The sequence below is a fragment of the Brassica oleracea genome, chromosome C8 (genome assembly GCF_000695525.1).
Source record: "Brassica oleracea var. oleracea cultivar TO1000 chromosome C8, BOL, whole genome shotgun sequence".
NCBI lineage: Eukaryota > Viridiplantae > Streptophyta > Magnoliopsida > Brassicales > Brassicaceae > Brassica > Brassica oleracea.
In genome coordinates, this window is record NC_027755.1 from 40,654,383 (window position 1) to 40,680,324 (window position 25,942).

Here is a 25,942-nt window from a genome sequence, read left to right on the forward strand (position 1 = left end):
TTATTAAACACACAAAAGAAAAACCACACAAGTAAAACAATAATATATATATGGATAGACATGGGACTTCCTCCCAAGTGAGCTTGTTTTAAGTCTCTAGCTTGACTTTGTGTGCTTGCTAATCATAAGTATCAAAAGGCTGAGCCAATGCACCTTTGGTCTTTCTCCTACAAGAACAAGAAACCAAGTGTGCAAAGAAACACACTACTGTCCATAGAAAATAGACAGATTTTTCCTCAAAGAGCTTCACTAAAGATATGATATGAGTTATGAAATGCTTCTTGAGGTTCAGATGATCATGAGAATCAAAAGCATTAGGTGGAAACACAAAATCAACTACAGGTTCAAGCGAGGTTTTAACAAAGTAGTCAACTCTATCTCCATCAATCAAATAATACACAATGTTCACATTCTCATGATAGTTTTCAGCATGGGGGTTTTCTATCTCAAGCAAGAGCTTATCCACATCAAGTTCATCCCCTAAATCAGCAAGTTCAAGAAGAGGTCTAGAATTCTCAAGCAGCAAAAAGTTGGACTCAAGATCAAATGAAGCACAAATATAGTTCTTGACAAAGCAAACTTCAATGTGATCTTTAGCAAGTTTTTCTACTCTCAATTCATCTAGTTTCCTAGTTTCACATATCAGATCAAGACATTCATTTATGAGCACAAGAGAATCAAGATCAGGGGCGCTATCCTCACCACAAGGCAAGCAAATTTCCTCAAGTTTAAGTTCTAAAGTAGAAATGCCTGTACCTGCCAGCTGGGGTGGTGGAACCCAATACATTATCTCATCAAAGGCACAAGCAGCATCAAACTCATACTGAGTAACATCTCTTCTTTCAAACTCTGCTCTATCCCTAATAAGGTGTATCCGGACCATTTGTGCTAGGTGTCTTATTGGCTTGCCCCAATACTCTTTCGTTCTCTGAAGCTGGTGTAACTCCACTCTCTGATCTGGTGTGAGTATGCGTATATCAAAGGGTGGTGGCTTCACATATGGCTGATCTTCAATGTGATCTTCAAATGTCTCTTCCTCTTCTTGTGGCTTCTCAGAGTAGCTTGAAGCCATCTCTACAAATAACAAAAGCTAGAAGAAGAGGTTAGTAGCTATACAAAAGCAAAACAAAGCATAAGAAAATAAAGCTTAATCTCAAGAAAGTTTGAAATCCTAATGACAAATCTACTTAGTTCCCCGGCAACGGCGCCAAATTGATTACGCGTTTAAGCACACACCAATTAACCTAATGTGCCAACAATACCACAATCGAATGGTATGTCATTGTAGCATTTTAGGATCGAATCCACAGAGAACTAGAGACTTATAACACCAAGAATACACAAACCTTCCTAATCTAAGCAAACAAGAAGATAGATGATTTGTAACAAACTAATATCCTAGAAATATAAACAAGGTGATCTCAAATCCAATCAAGAAATAAGTGCAAGAATTCAATCAAATACTAAGGAGAATCCATGGGTATTGGGAATTGACTTCAAGTAACTAAGATCCAATCTAGGTGACAAGCTTTCAATCAAAGTAATCTCTTAAGTCTAAACACAATTCTAGACAAGTCCTATGTCTAGGTAAATGCCCATTTGCTTAGAAATCATTAAACATCAAATGTCTTTGGCTTAATTCAATCAAGCAATCTTTAAGTTCAAGTTTAATAACTATCTAGCAATTTTAACATCAAGTGTCCTTGGCTAATCTCACTAGAGCTTAGTTGAGTTGATTCAAACACTTCATCTAATCATGTCTGATGAGAAGTGTTTAGAAATCAGGTTTAGAGTGATCAAGACGGCGCCAATTTGATAATAGGTTTTTTGCCTATTGCAAATGTTGTAGTATAGTGGGGTGAATGTCGAACCAGTCCTAGTGATGTGAATCAGTGAGAATACAAGTCATTTCTTAAGCTAAGCAGATTCAATAGTGGTGAGTGGCTGACAAGTAACAATAGAAAACAGAGCAATACAACAAGGTTTTAATCAATTTAAACAAGTGAATCCATGGGCTAAGGGAATTGACTTCAAGTAACTAAGATCCAATCTAGGTGACAAGCTTTCAATCAAAGTAATCTCTTAAGTCTAAACACAATTTTAGACAAGTCCTATGTCTAGGTAAATGTCCATTTGCTTAGAAATCATTAAACATCAAATGTCTTTGGCTTAATTCAATCAAGCAATCTTTAAGTTCAAGTTTAATAACTATCTAGCAATTTTAACATCAAGTGTCCTTGCGCTAGGATCCTTCAACGACTCATCTACATTCTTTGGGCATCAAAACACTCCTTGGGGCACAGAGTTCATCATGAAACTCCCTCCAACACCTGATAAGGACTAATGCATGGAAATACAACCTAAACATGTGTAAATGCTATTCCAAAAGACCAATGTGCACAAGAAAGGATAATTAAAACAATGTAAATATGCAAGATATCAAAAGAGCAGATGAATAATAGATTCAGATGTTCCACATCTTTTGCATTGAGGATCCACATCAATATGTCGTTCGACCAGCCTCTCTCCCACCGGTAGTGCTCTCTTGAGTGTTTTCCACGCAAAGGTCTTGACCTTTGGTGCTACTTTGAGGTTCCACACATTTTGATACCATCTGTTGTGGCCGCCCACACCTACTGCCTCCGCATTTTCCTCCTGAGCTGATGCGAAGTAGTAACCGGATTTAGTAGAATAGGTGCCTGACTTCGTGCCCAGCCATACTAGCTTATCTGGTGAATTTGATATGCTTGGTTTTATAGAGAGGATCTCCTGTTCATACTGTGGGAGAATTAGTCTAATCTTCTCGATGTCCCATTCACCATCCATGCTTACGCGCAAATCTGCAACTGTAAGGTCCACTAAAGCCTCCGGTGCTGGCCCATAAGGTCTCTTTTGCTTCATATGATCCAGCCAGGGTTGATACCATATGTTAATATCCTTTCCATTGCCCACTATCCATCCCAAGTTTTGGACTAAGAGGTCTCGGCCTGCCAAAACACTTCTCCAACCATGTGATATCGCGGCGCTATAGTCACAGCTAAGAATGTCTCCCTCTGGGTAGTACTTTCCTTTCAGTGTGCGGCATAGCAGGGAATTCGGGTTCTCAAACATCCTCCAGCTTAGCTTAGCAAGGGCTGCCTCATTGTACTTTTGAAAATCCCGGAAGCCTAAGCCCCCAAACGCCTTAGGTTTTGTTAATTCTGTCCATGCTATCCATGCCATTTTCTTCTTGCCCTTAGAGTCATCCCACCAGAAACGCGTAAGCGCAGATTGGATACGTTTGCAGAGCGAGACCGGGAGTAGGAAGTAGGTCATTACGTGCGATGGTGACGCTGATAGAACGCTTTGTATCAGAACCACCTTCCCAGCTGTAGACAGAAAACGTGTTGTCCAAGAGCTCGCTTTTTGCTTGATCTTGTCAACAATAGAGGTAAACAGGTCGCGTTTCCGTCTACCAAAATGCTCCGGGAGTCCTAAAGACTTCCCGACTCCTCCCTCCTTTTCTATATTCAGTATTGCCTTCACTGTGACTTTCAGCTCGGTTGGGGTCTTTTTTGAAAAAGTGATGGCTGATTTGTCCACATTAATAGCCTGCCCTGACGCCTCTCCATATCTGTTTAGGATGTCCTTGAGCTGTAATGCCGCCTGAGGCGATGCTCGGACAAAAAACATTGTGTCGTCCGCAAACAATAGGTGATTTACCCGGGGACACTCCCTCACAACCTTAATTCCTTTCAAACTACCCTCTTCTTGTGCTCTGTTACAAAGCCCCGAGAGGACTTCACTGCACATTATAAAAATGTACGGTGAGAGAGGATCTCCTTGACGGATACCTCTGCTCGGTACTACCATTCCTCTAGGCGAGCCGTTGATGAGGAAGGAGTATGTAACAGTCGAGATGCATTGCATGGTCATTTCAATCCAACGAGGGTGAAAACCTAGCTGTTGCAGCACAAGAGAGATGAAGTCCCATTCAAGCCTGTCATAGGCTTTGCTCATATCTGTTTTGACCGCCATTGAACACCTCTGTTCAGCCTTTGTCGTCTTCAAATAGTGGAGAACCTCGTGGGTTATCAGCACGTTATCTGATATTGCTCTTCCCGGCACAAAGGCTGATTAGTTCTCGGATATAAGGGACGATAAGATCGGCTGTAGTCTTCTCGTGAGAATTTTTGAGTATATTTTGTAGTAGATATTGCACAGCGCAATGGGTCGGTAATCAGCAACTCTCTGCGGGTTCTTTATTTTGGGGATGAGCCTGATATGGGTATCATTAATGTTATCCGGTAGCATATCCCTCTCGAAATAACGCTGAACCTCCGCTACTATGTCAGGGCCAATGTCCTGCCAGTGGGTTTGGTAGAAGGCAGCTGAGAAGCCATCCGGGCCCGGTGCCTTATCGGCATGGATGGAGAAGAGAGCAGCGCGGATCTCCTGCTCTGACGGTGTTGCTATCAGTTTCTCATTTTCCTCCTCCGAGACCATAGGTTTGAGGGCTTTGCGGACAGTCTCCTCCTTATTGTTCGCTGCGCCCATGGAGGTGAACTTATCATGGAAGTAATTCACTATCGCCTTGGATATTTCCTCCTCTTTATAGCACATTGTCCCCTCAGCATCTTCTATAACTGAGAAGCTGTTCTCTCTTTTACGCCCTTTTGTAGTAGCATGGAAAAACCCCGTATTGCGATCTCCAAGCCGTAGCCATAGCAAACGGCTCCTCTGTCTCCAATAAGCTTCTTCCGCACGGTAAGCCTCCTCCAACTTTGTGTTTATCTCCTGGATTAGCGAAGTATTATTGACCGGTGAGGTAAGAGCTTCTTCAAGTTCTGCTTTTTTCTCCTCTATGGTGAGTCTGCTGTTACGATGCTGGGTTTTATTCCATTCAGCAATGGCTGTCCGAGTAATCGCGATTCTATCTTTTACCATCGCCTGTCCAGAGCTCTGCCATGCTTCCTTGATTACCTCTTTCACCTCTTCATTATCATTTAATCTTCGATCATATCAGAAGAGTCCTTTTTGCCGTTTAGCCTCATGTTCAAAGAAGGAGAGTACTGGTTTGTGATCTGACCCTTCATAGTCGAGGTATTGGCATCAGGCAGTCGGGTAAATTTCCGCCCACAAGCTATTTGCCACTGTTCTATCCAGCCGGCAGCGAACCAGATGGTCCCCGCGCTTGCCTCTCTAGGATAGAGGATCACCAGAGTGGCGCAAATCAAACAGGTCTCCTTCTGAAAAGAAGGATCTTAGGTCTGTGAAAGATCCCTCCGGCCTCGCTGGTCCACCCAGTTTCTCGTCCTCATTGAGTATAAGTCATTAAAATCCCCTGCAGCAAACCATGGGGCCTCACGAGACGCAGCTAAGTTTAGGAGATGTTCCCATTGCATTCTCCTCTGTTTTCTATCACAATCTCCATGAATAAAAGAAGCGAAGAAGGTTTTCCCTTGGTATTCAATGAAGGTGTCTATCAGATTTGCATTAGAATACATTACATCAATCTTGATTTTTGAGTTCCAAAACAGAGCTAAGCCTCCAGCTCCATGCCCTTTAAGAGGGAAAATATGGTGCGATTCATATCCAAGTTGCTCTAGTTTCTTCAGCACAAAAGCAGTGGGGTTTTTACACAAAGTTGGTTTAATATCTTTTATTTGCATCCGAAACAAAGGACGTAACTCATGTGACAATTTACACAGCCTTCGCAGGAAGTCTTAGCATGGGCTGTGCGGATATAAGTTTATTTTTTTGCCTCATTTTTTCCAAGGAAGCTTAGAGTATGGGAAACCCATACTATAAGAGTATCTCCATCAGACATTCAAATTTTGAGATTTTTGACTTTACTTCAAACCTTCAAACTTACAAACTTTAAGGTTATGTATAAATAGTTAAACATTATTCAAAACACTATTTACTTTTCATTTTATCCTATAATTATGTAATTTATATATAATTTTATTAATACTAATTTTTATATCGCTTTAATCCTTATAATTATAATTTACTTAATATTCAAATATTTATCTATTATTACTATGTAAAAATTATAATTATCTTTAAAAAAATCAGAATTATTAATTTAAAATAATAGTATGTAAAGTATAAATATTATGTATACGCAATTAGACAATTTTGTAATTACTGTTCTCTCTGGTTGATGTATTCTTTTGTTAAAAAATAAAAATATCCTCATTTGGTGAAATAAAAATATCCATATATGAGTTAAAATATTGTATCTTAAATTTAATGTATTTATTATATATTTATACAATTTTAACCCTTATAACTAATTATTATTAAATTTGAGGATTAAAATGTAAAATACAAAAAAGTTAAAGATATATTTGAAGTTTTTTTTGTTAGAGCCACATGCCCTCAAATCTTTATATTGAAGATCAACCATCTTTAAAGTGATGATTCTTGTTGAAGATGTTCTAAGAGGGCAGATGACTTTTCTCATGACACCAGTTTAGAACCAATTTAAATCACAGAACTTAACATTCACATCCAAAAAAAAAGTGTGACTATATTTGATGAACTTATGTGATTGCCATTATTGCGAACGTCTATATAGGTGATAAAATATTGATAAATGTGACTTTGAGTCAACAAAATGTTGTTTTGAATGAGAAAATGTCATTTATGTGGGCTGATTGAAACTCAAATGATTTGTCTGCTTCAATTTTGGTTTTGTCTCTTAGATTTTGTGAGATTTTTTTTTTGTATTTGATCATTCAAACAAGAATAGAATTGTCAGATATTTTCCGCTTGGAATAGATTGTTGAAGATTAAAAGTTGATTGGTAACTAAAGAGGATGGTAAAGGCAGATGATGGAAGAGAAGACAAAAAGATGATGCAGCCGACGAATGTGAACGTGTGTAACACACATGACAAGCAAGATAATATTATTTTCAAGTTTGACAGATTGCATTTAGTATTAATATAATTATTTTGACGTTTAAAACATAGTATTGGTTTGAAAATACTATTTTACTACTGAAAAACAGAGCTTAATTGAAAAAGTCAATGGCTTTCCAGAGAGCAAAATATACACCTGGCAACTTTATGATCATTTCAAATTTTTTGAGTTAACATGCATTAACAACCTAAGAATTAAATATTTAAGCATCAAATAAGAATGAGAAAGATCGTGGAGGCCTGCAATGTTCGTCAAATTCTACCAAGAAACAGAGGATATTTTCTTTATTATTTTGGTTAAAGGAAACATATTAATATTGCAAATGGGTAATTATCTAATTTGGCAATGGAATTTTTCAACATGCCCTCCAATGATATCTATAAAATGATCAGAGACTTTCTCCTTTCTCTTCATCCCTAAACTCGAACTAATACTCAACAAAGAAGAGAGACAACAATGGCGCTCAAGAACTTACTTGCCCTTGTGGTTCTTCTTGGCGTTGTTGGAGTTTCCTTTGGCGGTGATCTATACGAAGGCTACTACCGCTACAACAACTGTCCACAAATGGAAGACATTGTCCGCGATGTCACATATCACTATATCTATAAGGACCCAACTCTTGCTGCTGCGCTTCTGAGGATGCATTTTCACGACTGTTTTGTCAGAGTAAGTGAGGAGTCATGGGTGGATAGACTCACACCCAATCCTTTTTATCGTAGTGTTTGTTTATGAATAAGAGACCGCACCAAATATTTTCTTTTTTTTTATTCATGTGCATTAATAGGGATGTGATGGTTCTGTTCTTATTAAATCACCAAACAATGATGCGGAAAGAGATGCTGTCCCCAACTTGTCACTGAGAGGCTACGAAGTGGTCGACACTGTCAAGTCAGTGCTTGAGAGCGTGAGCGAGTGTCGTGGTGTTGTTTCTTGCGCTGATATTCTTGCCTTGGTCGCTAGAGACGCTGTTTTAGCGGTAACATTCTGTATTCTACTTGATATTCTCGTCCCAAAACCCATAGCCGGTTCTTGACATAACCAAATAAAGCATTCGCCGTAAACCTAATTACAAAATTTAAGACTATTATACGTCGTCGCATAGTCTCCAAATTTTTGATTCTTTTAATAAAAACTAGAGGTTGACCCGTGGTTTCTTTTAATAAAAATGTTTATTACCTCGAAAACCAAGCCCAGCTAAAACCATAACATTGTTGTACGTACTAACGTATTTTGCTAATTCATTGGTTTTTCTTTATTTGTTAGATAAATGGACCGTGGTGGTCTGTTCCATTGGGGCGGAAGGACGGGCGCGTCTCGAATATTTCCGAGGTTAATTTACCATCTCCTTTTGCCAACGTAACGACACTGAAGAAGAACTTCGCCGACAAGGGTCTTAACAGTAAAGACCTCGTCGTCCTCTCAGGTATTTCTACGCAAATCTTTAGGGCTCTTAAGGATATGATAAGCTGACTATAGATGATTTCTTGAGCAGGGGCTCACACCATTGGTGTATCGTCTTGCGGTCTCATCAGCAGTCGTATCTATAACTTCACGGGCAAAGGCGATTCTGACCCAGCGATGGACAAAAACTACGTTGAGGAACTGAAGAAAAGGTGCCCGCCAACAGATGTTACGACCAGCGTGGATATGGACCCAACGAGTGCCCATAAATTTGACTCTCACTACTTTAACACTGTGTATCAGAAGAAGGGTTTGTTCATATCTGATTCAACACTTCTGAATGACATTGACACCAACTTCTACATTCAGATGCAGGCTGTGTTAAATCTGAATACCTTCAACAGCGATTTCTCCAAGTCAATGGTTAAACTCGGTTACGTCGAGATTCTTACCGGGGATCAGGGTGAGATCAGAAACTTCTGCGATCGCGTTAACTAATTATTGGATGGTTTTCGGTGTTCCTCGGATGATTGAAACCCTAAAATGTTTTCTGCTTATTATTATCTTCTTCTTCTTTTTTTGTCTTCATCAAGTCTTTTTTCGACGGAAGTTCTTTGTGTTGGAATCAATGTTCAGAGATTTTCTGATCATTGATGTTCTAAAACGCTATCTGCTTGCTTTGTTCTTTATTTCTTTCATCAAGTCGTTTTTCCAAGGACGTTTGTTGTTTTTTGAGTTTCGGAATAAGTCATGTATTTCTTCCTTTCATTAATGTTATCTCTGTTTGACTTTGATAAAAGCGATATACTTACGATAATTTTTATTAGAAACTGAACTCGAATCAAATAGAGCCAAACCACGTATCTTACACAATGGTTTCCCAGTTACAACCTTTTATTTACATCCAAAAAGGACTTAACACAAGTGACATTTAACACAGCCTTCACACGAGAAAGATTTGGAACCATGGTAAACTCATAAGGAAAGATCATTGGCTTTACTAAGAGGCAAAATTGCTTTTCTCATGACGCCTGTTTAGAACCAACCTGATGGAGGGAAAATGTAATATTTGGCTAAAAGGATTTAATCTATGTAATATTTTTCTTTTTTTTCTTGAAATAGGACTTACTAATATTTGTAATCTTTAACTAAAAATATTTAATATTTTGTTATAAAAAATGACTTGATATGATAAATCAATGAGAAAAAGTAGGTACATTGTCATGTATTTTGTTAAAGAACATTGTAATATATTGAATGAAAGGCTTGTGGTTGTTTATAGCGAAATGATTAAGCAACTTATAAAAAGGACATGAATATTCAAAAGAAACATGAGATTCCAAAACATCATACAAAGAAAAATGAAATACTCTTGTCTGAAAACAGACTTGAAGGAAGGAAAAAAACATACAAACCAAAGAATTATTGAGAGAATTATGAATCAATCATCAAAAGAGAGAGCTCGTATATTATGTTGATGAAACTCAGTTCACGAAGGCACATTTCCTCCTGATCTCACCCTTGTTCACAGTGAGGATTTCGACAAAGCCAAGTTTAAACATTGACTCAGAGAAATCTTTGTTGAATGAGGATCCAGCAGTAGCAACTTGTGTGTCAATGTACTTTTTGGTGTCAGGGTCATCAAGAAGTGTTGAGTCAGATGTGAACAAACCCTTCTTCTGAGCAACAATGTTGAAGTAGTGAGAGTCAAATTTCTTGACACTCCCTGGGTCCATCTCAACTGAGGTCCTGAAATCAGTTGGCTTGCACCTTTTCTTCAATGCCCTAACGTAGCTAGGGTTCATTGAAGGGTCAAAATCACCTTTCCCGGTGAAGTTGTAGATACGGCTGTTGATGAGACCGCAGTTAGAGATTCCAATGGTGTGAGCTCCTGCGTAAGAAATCATTATAATTCAGCTTATCTGGTAATATCATGTTGTCAACTTTCAGAAAAATGTACATACATACCTGAGAGAACAACAAGGTCTTTAGTGTTAAGACCCTTGTCGAAGAAGTTCTTTTTCAGTGCAGCTATTCCGGCGAATGGAGATGGTAAATTAACTTCAGATTTTCTTGAGATGCGTCCATCCCTTCTGCCCAATGGAACCGGCCACCATGGTCCGTTAATCTGTGAAAAAAAAGCATTAAAGCTAAGTTATATAGTACTCTTATTTCAAAGAAGTCAGTGCAAAAAATGTTACCACTAGGACAGCGTCTCTGGCGACTAAGGCAAGAACATCAGCGCAAGAAACCAAACCGGGACACTTCTTCTCTAACGCTGCCTTGGCAGCATCGACCACTTCGTAGCCTCTAACAGACAAGTTAGGGATAGCGTCTCTTTCGGCATCCTTGTTTGGTGATTTCAAAAGAATGGAACCATCACATCCCTATATGGATCATATCAGGTGTTAGCATTGTTCTTCGTATATACATTGTTATAATAAAAATAAAAAGAAGTGAAGTAAGCTTACTCTGACGAAACAATCATGAAAATACATCCTTAGAAGCGCTGCGGCAAGGCTTGGCTGGCGAGAAACATATTGAACTGTGGTGCGACGGACAATGTTTTCTACATCAGGACACCTGTGTTTGTAGTAGTTAAGGTCAAGACCCTTCGAATTAGCAACTGAAACTCCAAGAACGCTCAAAAGAACCGCAAGGACAAGAAGGTTTTTGATCGCCATTACTCTCTCTCTCTCTCCTTTCTTAGCTCGCTTGCTTTGTTGAGTATTGCCAAAGAAAGGTAAGAAAGAGTTTGGAGATGAAGATGAAGGAGAGACTCCTAGGCGTTTTATAGATTATCCAGAGACATTGAAAACGTCCATGGAGAAGTGTCAAGTGGGATTTAGTTAAACCCGTTTGCAGTATTCCTCTATTTCTTAATATAGATTTGAAAAACATAGGAGGAGGACATTGCACGGACTCCACTATCTTTTCTATTTTTGTTTGTGGTTGAATATAAAATTTTCACAAAAACAAGAACAAGTCAAAATCATGCAACGACTAAGAAGTGTTCAAATCATCTTCTGCTCTTTGAAAAGCTATTGACTTTGGACAACATGTAGTTAGGAGGAGTTATTTTATTGTCCTTAGCTCTCAGAGCTGAAAAATACTTATCGTATGTGGAATCCACGTTCTTACATTATATAGAAAATCTTCCAAGTTGCTATATTTAGTAATTGGAAACTCATATGGCTCAATGTATTGCACTCTCTTGTGGGACAATTAACAACCTAAAGACTGTCCGGAACCTTCTAATTGTGATTGTGGATCCTTTCTATAAAATATGATGGGTCTTGTGGCCCATCTAGAAAGCAGAAAACAAAATTAACCACGATTTTTTAATTTATTTCAAAACCATCCTTTTTCCAACAACCAAAAATTATCTAAATCCAAAAAACATTCTACCCGTTTGATTGACAAGAATGATGCTGCAAGGAAAAAAGAGAGATATAAACCATTATGGCTTTCTTAATATAATTTTTTGGGTAAATCTTAGATCATATTTCCATTTTTCAAAAGACATGTATATGAGCATATATATGTGAGAATTGTCTATTTTACCACGCTGAAAAATTAATATAGCATAACACCAAAACTGTAAACATGTTCACACGATGAGCAAAACATCGATAGCCTCAGTGCAAAATTCAAACGATCTATTATATTTGTCATGATCGCTTCCAACATCTATTACGTATCATTTTTTCTGCGCTGAGCTTATACCAGTTTTTGTATATGTATATGTAGCAGTTCTTTTGAATTTAATTTGGGCGGGCTTTGTGGTCCAGTGGACGGGCCTTGGATGCAAATACATTCTGGATTCGATCCTCCTGCTGCGAAAACTAAGTCACATTGTTCTATTCACCACGGCTGCGGATAAATCCGTATGAAAATCCGGGAGAGGGTCTCTCGTGGACTGCACCTCCCACCCGGAGATTAGTCATGTGTCTTTAACAAACTCGGGTTTAACCCCTCCTAGAATTTAACATTTATAAAAGTAACAGGAAAAAAAAAACGCAAATGTTAGGCATTGAATTATTAGTTTTTGTTAGTAGGGGAGTACGTAGGAAGAGGAGGTTAAGTGCAAGAGAGGCATGAGAGCAGTAAATGGGCCAAGCCATGCAGCCTCTGTGTTAACATTTAATGCGAAGAAACTACTCGCCACCCTATCATCATATATGTTCAGCTCCATCTATATACGCATGATACAAATCAGAAAATTAGCTATAGTATTTGTCTTGGTAAGTTTATATATTTAATCTCGTTTGACATGGAAAATGAGCGTAAACTTGTGGGTAATAGCTTACTGCCTACTGGATAATGAAGTAAATACGCAGTATCTTTATTTATTTTCGCGTGATAAAGAGCGTAACTACATATGAATGCATGAGTTAAAATTATAAATTATTACTTTTTAATGGGTCCGATGATTTCTATTTAAAGAGCATAACTAGTTTAATTTATGTTATAAATAAATATTTAATCCCTTGTCCTAAAATTTATTAATTAAATAAGATATTCCGATTGTAACATTATCTATCTCCGTTCGATCGCGCTCTCTCTCTAAAAGCGTGTAGGATAATTACGTGTCCCTCTCTCACCATTTAATTTCATCGCACCCTCTCAATACCCTCTGCCATTACTTCTCTCTCACTTTCCTCTCTCTCTCTAAGATTTGTACCTACCTTTCAAACACTTTGCCAAAAACCGCTTCACAAACCATCACTGGTTTTTCGACAAACAAAACTCAGATCAGACATCGATATCGATTCACTCCTCTCTCTCCCTCTAGGGTTTCTTCGCTTCTTCCTCGCAGTGTATGTTTCGATCACCTCACCATTTCTCGGGTGATATTTAGTTAGTTTATCGTAATATTTGAATATAGTCTTTCTTTTTTTAATTTGTCTAACGGATTGGATCATTCCACTAAAATTTATTGGCCTCTTCATAAGACTATCATTTTCATGATGATTTTACAATCAAATATATCGCGTGTGTGTTGATTGTTTAGAGTTAGTCATTTATTTTCTGTCTTAATTTTCATTCTTTAACATTAATTGATTACTAAATTATTGTTTTAAAGATGAAATACGCCTAATATTATTGCAATTCATCTCTTATCTTGTTTTCTGGCTTTCTAATATCTGTTTTTTAGTTAATTTCTGCATATGAATTTCTCAAGACAACATTAAAGAGGAAGAATTAAGGTTAAAGGTTTGTATTCTCTTTGTATATTCTTCTTTATACCCACTGTTTATACCATACGTATGTTATCATATATAAAACGTGTATATACATCATATGCATACATATATTTATCACTTATGTGCAAAATAAAAATGTTATATATAAACGATGATGATACTAAAAAATAGCTGGAGAAATTCAATAAATCACCCAGGCCTTATGTCACGTTGGCTGTAAGTTGTATAATAACTTCTTTGTTGGTCCCTCGCACCGTGCACATAATAATATTTTTCATTTCAGGTTCTTAAAAAATTGCAAAAAGAGTTTTTTATTTGAACAAAAATTTCAAAAACATGCTAGTGATTACAATATGCTTGCTAACAAATGAGTCCAAAATTTCTCTTTTCGTCTTCTCTTTCCTCTCTCCTAAATAATCAATATGCTATTAGAAAAATGGAATTTAAATGGTTTACTCTAAATCAAATATCAGAAATCATTATACATCAAGATTACTATTTGAGTTATTAAACTACTACATACAATTCTTAGTCCGTTTTAAATTTTAAATTTTAACCTGCTGGTTAGTTTTTTTTCTAGAAGGCAAAAAAAAATAGGGAGGTTTAAATAATTTGGAATTTGTGAAATTCATTCTTTTTGGTTGGTTATTTAATAGCATATTAATATATGAGTGTGATGTTTTTTTTTTTGTTTTTTTTTCTGAAAGGCTCTTCTTTCTTTTGCTTTCAATTAGTGGGTCCTTTGTTTCCTACAAGCATCTGCAATTTCTTCGTTTTTCAATTTGCCTATATCCTTTTGTAACATCTTCAAGAGGAAGATAGAAAACTCCAAAGTATTATAATTGTTCACGTGGATAAAGTATTGCCATACGTTTTTCACAACCTTGGTGAAATTTATCTTCTTCTTGACTTGACTCGACTCAACTCGACTCGTACGTAAGAAGAAACCCTAATTATTTGACATCTCACAAAACTTTCTACTCCTTTTGTTTTTTTATAGGGTTTGCTTTCAGTTTCCAGCATAAGAAACACGATGTTCGAGCCAAATATGTTGCTTGCAGCTATGAACAACGAAGATAGCAATAACCACAACTACAACCATGAAGTCAACAACAATAATGAAGGATTTCTTCGGGACGATGAATTCGACAGTGCGAATACTAAATCGGGAAGTGAGAATCAAGAAGGAGGATCCGGAAACGATCAAGATCCTCATCATCCTAATAAGAAGAAACGATATCATAGACACACCCAACTTCAGATCCAGGAGATGGAAGCGTATATGCATATTATTCACTCATAAATTTCATGTTTACATATTCCAAAAAAAAACTTTTTCATTTTTAACAATTAATTTAATATTATTATTTTGGTTGATAAATAGATTCTTCAAAGAGTGTCCTCACCCGGATGACAAGCAAAGGAAACAACTGAGCCGTGAATTGGGTTTGGAACCTCTTCAGGTCAAGTTCTGGTTCCAGAACAAACGCACCCAAATGAAGGTATATATACACTCTTATGTCCACATACATTTCTGGATATATATCAGATAATTTTTATGTATATATATTGAAAAGCTTATGTTTATGCTTAGACGTCAGACCTATGCATCTAATCTCAATCACATTCATTTTAGTATATAATTAGGGAATATCATGATATATAGTATAGGCCTAATTAACGAATGAGAAAATCTTTGGTGGTTGATATAGAATTTACTACATTGATTCTGGTAGAACTTTGGCAGATTTTGAAATGTAGTTAGTTAAAACAATTGACTTTTTTTTGGTTCACCAAACAATTGACTTTTATATACTTTTTCTCAAGTACTTTTGAAAAGTTTTTCTTTAGCCAAACTATATCCTTGGCGTATTCAGCCATATAAAGCTCTTGAGTTAAAATTAAAAAACTTGCTCATTTAGTAACTAAGTTAGAACCATAATTCATAGTTTGAGACGTTTTGGACTCATGTGCTTACGTTATGCAAATATGGGGAAACACATTACGTGTACACAAGCGTATTATGTATGTATAATACCACCTATACTTTTCCTCTTTTAGTAAAAATCATTTGTTGCTTCGTTTTACTCAAATTAGAAACTATAGTTTTCTCATTTAATTAAATATGATTAACAGCAACAAAACAAAGAAAAAACCAATTAAATATATAAAAATTATTATGGAGACAACAGAAAATGAATTTATTCTCGCATGCAGAATCACCACGAGCGACATGAGAACTCGCATCTTCGGGCGGAAAACGAGAAGCTTCGAGGAGACAACCTTAGATATCGAGAGGCTCTTGCAAATGCTTCATGTCCTAATTGTGGTGGTCCAACTGCTATTGGAGAAATGTCCTTCGACGAACACCAACTTCGTCTTGAAAATTCTCGGTTAAGAGAAGAGGTATATATGTACATTATACGTAGAGTAATCAAGAACTGAAGAATTTACTTTTCAAGAAAAGTTATAAAAACATATCTCTGTGACAATATAAATAATCTTAAAGACATATTATCTTACAGAACTGAAGAGTAATAACGTTAGTTCTTTTTGTGACACAAAACTTATATATATTAAACATGTTATCTTCTTGTTTTGTCATCTAGATCGATCGAATATCAGCCATCGCAGCCAAGTACGTAGGCAAGCCAGTCTCAAACTATCCTCTCATGTCTCCACCTCCTCTTCCACCACGTCCTCTAGAACTCGCCATGGGAAATTTTGGAGGAGATGTTTATGGAAACAACCCAACAGATCAGTTCAAGTCCATCATTGCACCAACAGAATCTGACAAACCGGTGATCATCGACTTAGCCGTGGCTGCAATGGAAGAGCTCATGAGGATGGTTCAAGTGGACGAGCCTTTGTGGAATAGTTTGGTTTTAGACGAAGAAGAATATGCACGTACGTTTCCTAGAGGAATCGGACCTAAACCAGCTGGATTTAGATCCGAAGCCTCACGAGAAAGCGCCGTTGTGATCATGAATCATATTAGCATTGTTGAGATTCTCATGGATGTGGTAATAATCATTTTCATTTGGCATATTAAAAGCATTCTTCTATATGTAAGAGTTTATAACATTGATATTGTAATGCAGAATCAATGGTCAATGGTTTTTGCGGGGATGGTTTCTAGAGCGATGACGTTAGCTGTTTTATCGACTGGAGTTGCAGGAAACTATAATGGAGCTCTTCAAGTGGTAAACTTTGTGTCTTAACTCTCTTGTAATAATGTAAACCTAATACTAAACAAAGACTTGGAACTCAAGTAACCACTCTGTTTTGTCAGATGACTGCAGAGTTTCAAGTCCCAACACCGTTAGTACCGACCAGGGAGACTTATTTCGCACGGTACTGTAAACAACAAGCAGATGGTTCGTGGGCGGTTGTGGATATTTCCTTGGATAGTCTTCAGCCAAATCCACCGGTTAGATGCAGGCGGCGAGCTTCAGGGTGTTTGATTCAAGAAATGCCTAATGGATACTCCAAGGTGACTTGGGTGGAACATGTGGAAGTTGATGACAGAGGAGTTCATGACTTATATAAGCACATGGTTAGTACTGGTCATGCCTTTGGTGCTAAACGCTGGGTAGCTATTCTTGACCGGCAATGCGAGAGGTTAGCTAGTGTCATGGCTACAAACATTTCATCAGGAGAAGTTGGCGGTATAAACTTATTCCTTGTTTCACACGTATTCTCTCGGAATCAATTTGGAAGCAGAATTATAGTTTACTATATTGATGAATGTGCAGTGATAACTAACCAAGAAGGGAGGAGGAGTATGCTGAAACTGGCGGAGCGGATGGTTATAAGCTTTTGTGCAGGAGTGAGTGCTTCAACGGCTCACACGTGGACTACATTGTCTGGTACAGGAGCTGAAGATGTTAGAGTGATGACTAGAAAGAGTGTGGATGATCCAGGAAGGCCTCCTGGTATTGTCCTTAGTGCAGCTACTTCATTTGGGATCCCTGTTCCTCCAAAGAGAGTTTTTGATTTCCTTAGAGATGAGAATTCAAGAAATGAGGTAACCCTTTTAGTTACTAATTAAAGTTTTCAACAGAATAGTTATAAATAAATAAATTTAAGTACAAACCAAATGAAAATCAAATATAAAATTAATATTTAATTTTAAATATTTGTTACTATGAAATATAAAAAAATAATAAATAAATTATATTTGTATGATGTAAAATACAAAATTAATTAATAAAACTAGTTTTTGATAACAAATTACAAACAAACTCGGTTTTTATCCACCCAACCCGGATTTGTTCCGGGTTCACGGTTTAATCCGGTCTGAGCGCCAGTTCAGTCTGATTTTAAAACACTGGTTTTAATGAATCTTTGTGAGACATTGCGCAGTGGGATATTCTGTCAAATGGAGGAGTTGTTCAAGAGATGGCACATATTGCCAATGGGAGAGATACAGGAAACTGTGTTTCCCTCCTAAGGGTAAATGTGAGTATATATGTAAAACTCTTGTTATAACTTATCTGATCAAGGCTAAAACTTTTGAATGTTTATTTATATCACAGAGTGCAAACTCTAGCCAGAGCAACATGCTGATCCTACAAGAGAGTTGCACTGACCCTACAGCTTCCTTTGTTATATATGCTCCAGTGGATATTGTAGCGATGAACATAGTGCTTAATGGAGGTGATCCAGACTATGTCGCTCTTCTTCCATCAGGTTTTGCTATTCTTCCTGATGGTAATGCCAACGGTGGAGGAGAAGGAGGGTCGCTGTTGACAGTTGCTTTTCAGATTCTTGTTGACTCGGTTCCCACGGCTAAGCTGTCTCTTGGATCTGTTGCAACTGTTAACAATTTGATTGCTTGCACGGTTGAGAGGATCAAAGCTTCTATGTCTTGTGAGACTGCTTGAAGAAACACAGAGAGGATGGTTAGGTTTGAAGAGAAGTTTTTTGGTGTTGAAAGGGGAGGAGTCAAGAGCGAACCTTACAAGATATACCATTGAGTAAGGTTATGTGTTGTAGTGTTAAGTTTTGCTCTGCTTATTTGTTGAAACTATAAGCAGTGAAAAAAAACTTTTTACTTGAGAGTGACAATGCAAAATGGTTTAAAGAGGTTCGGGAATTGACTTCCCTTGCAACATACTTTGGTCAGAGATACTTTTCATCTTTTTTTTTGTGTCACAGTTGTGTTTCTTCTTTCTAAAGCTTGTTGTTAGATGGGTCTTAATCAAGAATTTGAAGTTTGTATTCTTTTGGGTTTAATTTTGTTTATATTCAAAGTAGTTTCTGCTGCTTTTTCACTTTTTATTGTCTTTCTTTTGTTTTGTTAGGCTGCTGAAGTAACCAAAAATCTCACACTTTAGGTTACCTTTGGTTATGGTTTCAGCTTAAACCGCACCAAAGATGGACATGAATCCCAACCATGAATCTGATACCAACCAAAGAAAACTATAAATAATGTTGGTGACAGAGCATTAGATTGTTAGCAAAAAAAAAAAAAAAAGACAGAGCATTAGCTTGGACAGAACTACAAAATATCAAATACAATGTGACACAGAAAGAGATTAGAAAAAAAAGACTTATCAAATGAGAAAAATCACTTTCAAACAAGCAATCTGAATAACAATCTATTATATACATTCCCTGAACATATCATTTCCTCAAGCGCAACAGCCTATTATAAAGATTCACAAAAATAATATGAGAAAAAAAAAGATACAACAAACAAAGCACATACAGAAGATGTAACTGTTTTTTTAACTGTTGGTCTACTTAACCGAACTAACAAACCGTTACGAAATCTCCGGTTCGGACAAGTCGTTTTTCCGGTTCAATAAAATGATAGTAGTTGATTTCAATTTGCGCAACATCTGAGCAAAGAGGAAGAGAAAGGATGAGCGAGACGAGACCAGTGCCGAGGAGAGAGAGTCCGTGGGGTTTACCCGAAGGCCACCGTGAGCCCAAAGCTCACCGCTGCAACGATCGTGTCGAGGACGTCGTCCAGGTTCTCTCAAACCTTTTCCTTCTTTCCTTTCGTTAAAGTTACGATTTTTTATCCTTCTTCTAGTTCGATAAGCCTTTTGGATCTCTCAATTTAGGATTTTTTTAAGGGTGATATGGTCAATGTGATCCATTTTGCCTTCTATGAATCTGTAATCTTCAATTTCATTTGTTGAAGCTTGTAGCAACTATTGGAATTGTTGTGATCTTTACATAGTGTTTTTATGCATTAAAGGAATTGAATTTGCTTAGCCATTGAACATGATTCTTGCAAATTCTCGTGTATATGCTATAGCATTTAGTAAAAATTTTGGCAGGCGTTTTTCGAGGGGAACCCGTTTAAGACAGTTCCAGGACCTTTTAAACTGTTCTACCGTTGCATGCGCTCTAAGCCAGGGTAATGTGCTCAGTTTCATACTCTTACCATCAAAGTGAAGTTGTTGATCATAAAGTCTCTACCTTTAAGCCTTTCTTCTTCGCGCTTAATCATTAGGCTCTGAACCATTCATCTTGTTTATTTCAGAGAGGAACCAACAGAGCCATTCACCTACCTTGACCTGGAACCTCCAAAGAGACCAGTAAAACTTGAGGAAAAGTGAAAGCCCACTCCTTTTTTCTTTCTTTGCAACTTTTTAACTGAGCATGTAAGCGCTTAGACTGTGGTTTTTTAAGCTTCCCTTCAACATGTATCACCAGCATCTTCTTGTTTTGTCATAATGCCAATAAAATTGATACTTGGAGTTCCCTTTCAGTTTTATCTTCTTTTAATTATGTTCACTTGCAATAAGATTTACAGTTTGTCTCTGGTTTTTGGTTCCTTGAACTTTGCTATTACAAAAATCTTATGACAGTTTTATCTACCCCCTAAGTATGTTAACAGACATTTATATGAATCGCTGAACTCTTATCTGTTTCAAGGAATGTCACTACGTTGTGAATGTGAACTCCCAGCTCCACTTTGGCTACTCTTGAGTTTCTTGCTACTCTTTTGTTTCAGCATCTCCTTGATCTCTGCCTCCTTTGTATCCACAACTTTAATCAACTCCTTGAAACTCGGCGTTCGTAAACCTCTCCCTGATCCAGATGCCTCAGTCACTTCACACGCCCTTTCCTCTTCGTCCCCACTATCTGGCAACAACCTCTGGTACTGCCAGAAAACCCTCCAGAAGAAGATAGTAAGTGCCACGAAGCAAGTGACACCGCAGATAAGAAACAGTCCCCAGAAACTCTTGAGCGAAAGCTCAGAGTTCTCCCCGTTCGATATCTGCATCGAGCATTCGTGCTTGTAGTTAAGCCACTTCCTGTGTATCTTCTCACGCTCCCCTTCTTCGGAGAGCTGCAGGATAGCAGTAGACATGTCTACAGCTAAAGGGGAGTCTCTCTGGAATGCGAAACCCCAGCCTGTGCGTGTGAACACTTGTCCCACTGTACGGTACTTGCAGTTACTGTTTGTCAAAAGGACTTCTATGTAAGGAAGCTCGTCTACAATGGCTGCTACTCCGCCGGCTTTGGGACCGAGTTGGAGAGCAGAGAGGTAGTGTTCTTCGTCTCTTAGTGGAACAATCCTATGAGGAGATATGTTGAGTTCGTTGACAAGATAGTTTCTAGCAAAAGTGCCGTCTTGAACACCTATTGGTTCTTTGCTTTGTATTAAGCTATCTATTCCTTCAATCCGAGATGTGAGCTGTTGAACGGTTAGGATCGAAGTTAGACTAGCTGTGTAGCTTGAGTTGATGATGAGAACCACGAATAGCCATATGATTAACACCAGCCTCCCTAATGTGCTCACCGTTTTCTCCCCTGAAAGATCAAAAGCAATGTAAGCTCCAGTGTTGAATCCACTGATCTTCTTGCAAGTGTATACTTACTATGAGAGAAGAACATGGTGGAGAAGCTAAACCAGAAGACGGTGATGAGCTGACGCCTAGGAGGGCCTCTAAACTCATGGTTGAATCTGTGTTCAAGAATCCAGACGATAGCTCCCACAAAGAGAAAGAAAGCTCCAGTGACAGCCCACATCTCTACAGTGAATGGTTTCAGGAATGACCAAGGACTAGACTTGGCCGCCTTAACCGGAGCCACCACCACAAGCCCTGATTCTATAAACGGCTGTGTGAAATCCACAAACCTTGTCCTGTTTGTAGTAATGGTAATATCTCCTACAGCTACATCAAAGTTCTGCAGGCAAAGAAAAGAAAAAAAGACAGGTTAGGCTTGGGCACATTTATCCGGAACCAAAAAAACTGAACCGAGGTTCGGTTCGGGATTGGATCCTATCAATTACCTAAGCTGATCCTATATCTTTTGAACCAAAAAACCAAACCGAACCGAATTTTCTAAATACCAAAACGGATCTTAAACCTGTAAACCAAAGAACCAAAAAAACCGAACCAGCACCGAAACAAGAATTGAATGTCCAAGGCTAATAGCTACTCACATCTGCAACAACTTCATTGATTAGATTGTCATAAGAAGGATTCTTCTTCCCATCTCCATACAGTATATAGTTTCTTGGAACAGGATAAGGAAGCAACTCTAACACAGCTTCAAAGACATCAACACAAAAGCCTCTAACACCAGGCGGATTCTTATCCTTAGAGACATAATCTTTATAGCTCACACGGTTAGGCACCGCGATTTTCAACGGCTTTCCGTTGTTAGGAAACACCCAGCCGCGAGGAGGCTTAGTCACTTCACCTGGCCATATGATTCCATAAAGACGCTGGTTGGCTGTAGACGTGTTTGGAGGCTTAGAGTACAATGTCTCTGGAGTCACCACTGAGAGACCTGAATGATTAGACCAGTAACCCACTCTCCGCGGACCTGTGCCTGCTATGTTAAGGACTTCGTAAGCCGGGTTTACTCTGTTTCTCTCTGCATCAAACTGGATTCGTCCTGTCAAGCCAGTATAATTCATCCCAAGAATGATCTTTAAAAGCTTCTCCCCTTCATTGAACACACTTAGCGCTGATAACTGAATGCTGCTATCACTTGTTTTGGTCAGGTTCTGATCGTTGGAGAATGTTACTGTATTGTGTTCTTTAAAGAAAACATCGAGAGCACGAGCGAGCAACCAAATGGAATCATAAGCATACAATGCATATGAGTTGAAGCCATTCTTCCATCTCCCTTTAAGCTCTCTTTTCATACTACTCTCGGGTGTGTAATGGCGAAAAGTGACCACTCCTTGCAAGAGATCCATTGTTTCAGAGTCCACAGGCTCCATGGAGTCCAAAGATGTTGGTAGCCAGTCCGTTGCGATCCAAACGTAACCGTTCCCCATCATTCCAAGCGACTTAGCCACCGAGAAAACGTTTAAACCAGAGTCAGGATTCACATGGACAACGTAAACACGAGAAGCCTTCAGGTTAACAGAGACCAAAAGGCTTTCTATGGAAGTGGAGTCTGCGCCGGGCGTGATCGCAGCTTTGTAAGAGATCTTGGAGCGTTTCTTGGCCAATGCGTCGCTTAGGATAGTTATCCCGTTACGACCGTACTCGTCGTCGACGTATATGGCAATGACTTGTTTCCATCCGGAGTAGGATATGAAGTCTGCGACGGCGTACATTTGGAAGTAATCGCTCTGCGTGGTGCGGAGGAAGTAAGGGTATTGGAGAGAGGAGAGAGTTGGATCCGTAGCTGCGAAGGACAAGAGAGGTACGTGGAGCTCGTTGGCTACGTAGGAGATCATGTGAGCGATTCCTGAAGATTGTGGACCGATGGCTGCAACCACTTGTGTTTCCATCAGCTGCAAAGCTACAAACCATGAAAAAGAAACATGAGCATTTTGTTACAAGTTTTGAAGAGAGGAGGATAAGCAGTTTATTATACCTCCCATGGTGCCTATGAATCCACTGCAGTTAGAGTCTTGAAAGACAATATTGAGTTTAGTACCGTTAAGTATGGTTTGGTCAGCGTTTACATCGTCCATTGCGGCTTTAAACGCTGGTTTCCGATGAAGGAATCATAAGTGAACAGAGCTCCAACATTCACAGAGCTTGGCCTCTGTGATAATGGTGGATAAGTAGTAGGAGAAGAGGAGTTTCTTGAGAGAACATTTTTACCAGCACATTCCTGTGTAACGACCAACAAGACAGAAACACATAACAACGCAATGGAAACTCCTCTTGTCATCATGAAAAAAGCACCGATTGTTTGTTCCCTTGAGCTTATGTAACCATTTGATTAATTGAAATGACACCTGGAGAATGAATTAAACTTGAGATTTAATTTAACACACACAAAAGGGATAAAATGGTTCAGAAAATCTAGTGAAAGAAGGCAAACAAACCAAGAAATCAGGAGTTAGATTCTGTAGAGATTGGTGGATACACACTTGTGTCTGTATGAGGATTTTGGATTCTGTAGAGACAGGTGCTTACATGTGAAACTAGAATTGAAAATAAAAGAAGTGTAAGAGGGCCATCTTAGAGATGGTTTACAAAAAGGAAAAAGAAGCAAAAAGTGTGATTAATTCAGTGAACAGAGAATCACACGGTGATGGCAGTGATATGTCAACTAATTAAAGATTATTCTTCACACAAACCAAAATAATTAAGGGAACATAAAGTAACTAATAATATCGGTGATATTCCAACTTGAATAAAATAAAAAGATTTTAATTCTGCAGAACATGGCAGTGGCCAGTGAGTGGTTGAAGAATGAATGATGTCAAAAGTACATCCATGTAAATATCTGAATTTAGACGATTTTCTATTGTATTAAACTTAACTAAATTTGTATATGAAAAAAGTTATGTTAAATAAATACTTTAAAGGAGGTTTCTTTGAGATCTTTGGACCAAAATTATGGAGATCATTAAATCCTCAAATTCAAGTACTTCTAACCAGCTGAAGTATAGTTTCTTCTTGTGAATAAATATATATGTAGAACAAAAATAAATGAACAATAATGCAATTGTAATAAAGAAGAAGCAACCTTGGAACAAGTGCGAGCAACAAGCTTGAATCAGAAATCGATATATTATTCTGGAGTAAACGAGTGAGTTAGCACTTGACTGGACTGGAGCATGAAAAAAGAGAGACAAAGAAAAGAGGAAGAAGAAGCGCAGCAGCAGTAGAACTGTTTACTCAAGCTCACGCAAAGAATAATTAAAATATTATCTCATTTTCTTCTTCTTTTTTATTAAATTTTTTTTTGTTATCAATGTATTTTCTGAGGGGTCAGTGTAGTAGAGGTAGGCCAAGATGTGGGGTATCCATATGCTTTATTCATACTATTGAAGAATCAAATTGTATTTTTAATTTTAATTTTTTGCCCTTGTCATTTTGATCCGTTATTTTCTTCTGTTAGGAGGACGTACGTGTTAAACCATGTTTCCATATTGATATCAAGCTAAAGTGCTCTATAAATGTTACTCTCTCCGTCGTTCCTTAACGATAGACTTTTTAGAAAAAAATTTTATTTCGAAAAAATGTATTTTTTGTGTTTTCTACGATAAAATTGTAAATTTCAAAAAAATTAATTGACTTTATTGAATTACTATTGGTTAAAAGTTATTGAAAATTGAAAATTGAAAATTACAGAAAACAATATATTTATTATGGTAGTTTAATGTATTTTCTTAATATGTGTGAAAATACTAAAAAGTCTATTATTTAAGAACGGAGGGAGTATTAGTTAACCCACATGGCAAAAACTCTTAGAGCATCATTAACGCATGGTTCTTAGTACGGTGTTCTTAGCGGAATATAAGAACCCGACTCTTAATTTTTAACTGAAAATGCTAAGAGTCGGTTCTTATTTTAAAAGCCGACTCTTAGTATTTTCAGTTAAAAATTAAAAATCGGATTTTTATATTCCGGTAAAAACCATGTACTAAGAACCTGCTTTGGTCTTCTAAGTGTCAATGTGACAACCTAGTTGCTCGAGGGGCAGCCTTGGTCAAACAAGTGTTCAACTCATTATACGTCAGTTAATTCCACACATAAAAAACAAGAGATATTCTCACCCATAAATAATAAAGTTAGTTATACTACTGGTTTTTAGGACCAGAATTTTTCAAACGTTAAAAAGGAGCATGAAACACATGGAAGCGAGTATTCTTTGTCTTTAGTATATATAGTTCATAAAGGATATTATAAATCAGATACTAGATTTTAACCCGCACTTCTGTGTGGATATTTTTTTATTTTATAAATATATTTGATATTATTATAAATATTTTAAAATATAATTTCTATTTTAGTATTATATTGATATATGATATTTAGGTTTTTTTTTTATTTTTAATTAAGATTTCAAAAAATTAGATTGTTTTAATTCTTACAACATATATAGTTTGTTTTTTCATGATGCATTTCAAAAAATTATTTTTTATTATCTATGATTTTATTTATATAAAATTTGAAGTATTATCATTTTGAGTTAAATATTTATTTTAAAATTTTATATTTTGTCAAAAAAACTTTGAAAAATTACACTACT

At 37.4% G+C, this 25,942-nt stretch overlaps 5 protein-coding genes across 11 annotated transcripts; 3 read left to right on the forward strand and 2 right to left on the reverse strand.

Moving 5' to 3' along the window:
• Positions 1-7,340: 7,340 nt before the first annotated feature.
• LOC106310614 (peroxidase 2-like) lies at positions 7,341-9,027 on the forward strand. The gene is made up of 4 exons (XM_013747842.1): positions 7,341-7,577; positions 7,696-7,887; positions 8,175-8,334; positions 8,404-9,027. Exons 1-4 carry the CDS (start codon positions 7,368-7,370, stop codon positions 8,808-8,810), a joined length of 969 nt encoding a protein of 322 aa, XP_013603296.1. The 5' UTR covers positions 7,341-7,367; the 3' UTR covers positions 8,811-9,027.
• Positions 9,028-9,721: 694 nt separating this feature from the next.
• On the reverse strand, positions 9,722-10,996 carry LOC106311119 (peroxidase 2-like). Its single transcript, XM_013748350.1, has 4 exons — positions 10,784-10,996; positions 10,514-10,699; positions 10,281-10,440; positions 9,722-10,203 (listed from the first exon to the last, which is right to left on the reverse strand). Exons 1-4 carry the CDS (start codon positions 10,994-10,996, stop codon positions 9,797-9,799), a joined length of 966 nt encoding a protein of 321 aa, XP_013603804.1. The 3' UTR covers positions 9,722-9,796.
• A 1,924-nt stretch (positions 10,997-12,920) lies between these two features.
• On the forward strand, positions 12,921-18,744 carry LOC106312605 (homeobox-leucine zipper protein HDG2). 7 transcript variants are annotated; one of them, XM_013750179.1, is made up of 11 exons: positions 12,921-13,132; positions 13,471-13,529; positions 14,520-14,797; positions 14,904-15,021; positions 15,737-15,925; positions 16,129-16,542; positions 16,621-16,722; positions 16,812-17,187; positions 17,275-17,546; positions 17,885-17,980; positions 18,058-18,405. In XM_013750179.1, exons 3-11 carry the CDS (start codon positions 14,553-14,555, stop codon positions 18,403-18,405), a joined length of 2,160 nt encoding a protein of 719 aa, XP_013605633.1. In that variant the 5' UTR covers positions 12,921-13,132; positions 13,471-13,529; positions 14,520-14,552. The 7 variants fall into 7 exon arrangements, with proteins under 7 accessions (XP_013605633.1, XP_013605632.1, XP_013605637.1 ...); XM_013750178.1 differs by lacking the exon at positions 13,471-13,529; XM_013750183.1 differs by lacking the exon at positions 13,471-13,529 and having other exon boundaries at positions 14,533-14,797.
• A 590-nt stretch (positions 18,745-19,334) lies between these two features.
• Positions 19,335-20,246, forward strand: LOC106312317. Its single transcript, XM_013749794.1, has 3 exons — positions 19,335-19,499; positions 19,813-19,892; positions 20,019-20,246. Exons 1-3 carry the CDS (start codon positions 19,389-19,391, stop codon positions 20,092-20,094), a joined length of 267 nt encoding a protein of 88 aa, XP_013605248.1. The 5' UTR covers positions 19,335-19,388; the 3' UTR covers positions 20,095-20,246.
• Positions 20,219-24,595, reverse strand: LOC106312316 (glutamate receptor 3.4-like). Its single transcript, XM_013749793.1, is given in 7 exon segments — positions 20,219-21,295; positions 21,364-21,673; positions 21,933-23,251; positions 23,327-23,443; positions 23,446-23,696; positions 23,787-23,885; positions 24,434-24,595. Coding segments are annotated over 5 exon segments (2,820 nt in total). The 5' UTR covers positions 23,633-23,696; positions 23,787-23,885; positions 24,434-24,595; the 3' UTR covers positions 20,219-20,408.
• Positions 24,596-25,942: the final 1,347 nt, after the last annotated feature.

Excerpts from the sequence above, each read along its gene's own strand:
- LOC106310614 (XM_013747842.1), top strand. The coding sequence starts at position 7,368 with ATGGCGCTCAAGAACTTACTTGCCCTTGTGGTTCTTCTTGGCGTTGTT. Across the intron at positions 7,578-7,695 it reads TTCACGACTGTTTTGTCAGA|GGATGTGATGGTTCTGTTCT; the intron begins GTAAGTGAGGAG and ends GTGCATTAATAG. Across the intron at positions 8,335-8,403 it reads AGACCTCGTCGTCCTCTCAG|GGGCTCACACCATTGGTGTA; the intron begins GTATTTCTACGC and ends TTTCTTGAGCAG.
- LOC106311119 (XM_013748350.1), bottom strand. The coding sequence starts at position 10,996 with ATGGCGATCAAAAACCTTCTTGTCCTTGCGGTTCTTTTGAGCGTTCTT. Across the intron at positions 10,700-10,783 it reads TTCATGATTGTTTCGTCAGA|GGATGTGATGGTTCCATTCT; the intron begins GTAAGCTTACTT and ends TGATCCATATAG. Across the intron at positions 10,204-10,280 it reads AGACCTTGTTGTTCTCTCAG|GAGCTCACACCATTGGAATC; the intron begins GTATGTATGTAC and ends TTTCTTACGCAG.
- LOC106312605 (XM_013750179.1), top strand. The coding sequence starts at position 14,553 with ATGTTCGAGCCAAATATGTTGCTTGCAGCTATGAACAACGAAGATAGC. Across the intron at positions 15,926-16,128 it reads ATTCTCGGTTAAGAGAAGAG|ATCGATCGAATATCAGCCAT; the intron begins GTATATATGTAC and ends TTTGTCATCTAG. Across the intron at positions 16,723-16,811 it reads ATAATGGAGCTCTTCAAGTG|ATGACTGCAGAGTTTCAAGT; the intron begins GTAAACTTTGTG and ends CTGTTTTGTCAG.
- LOC106312317 (XM_013749794.1), top strand. The coding sequence starts at position 19,389 with ATGAGCGAGACGAGACCAGTGCCGAGGAGAGAGAGTCCGTGGGGTTTA. Across the intron at positions 19,500-19,812 it reads GTGTCGAGGACGTCGTCCAG|GCGTTTTTCGAGGGGAACCC; the intron begins GTTCTCTCAAAC and ends AAATTTTGGCAG. Across the intron at positions 19,893-20,018 it reads TGCATGCGCTCTAAGCCAGG|AGAGGAACCAACAGAGCCAT; the intron begins GTAATGTGCTCA and ends TGTTTATTTCAG.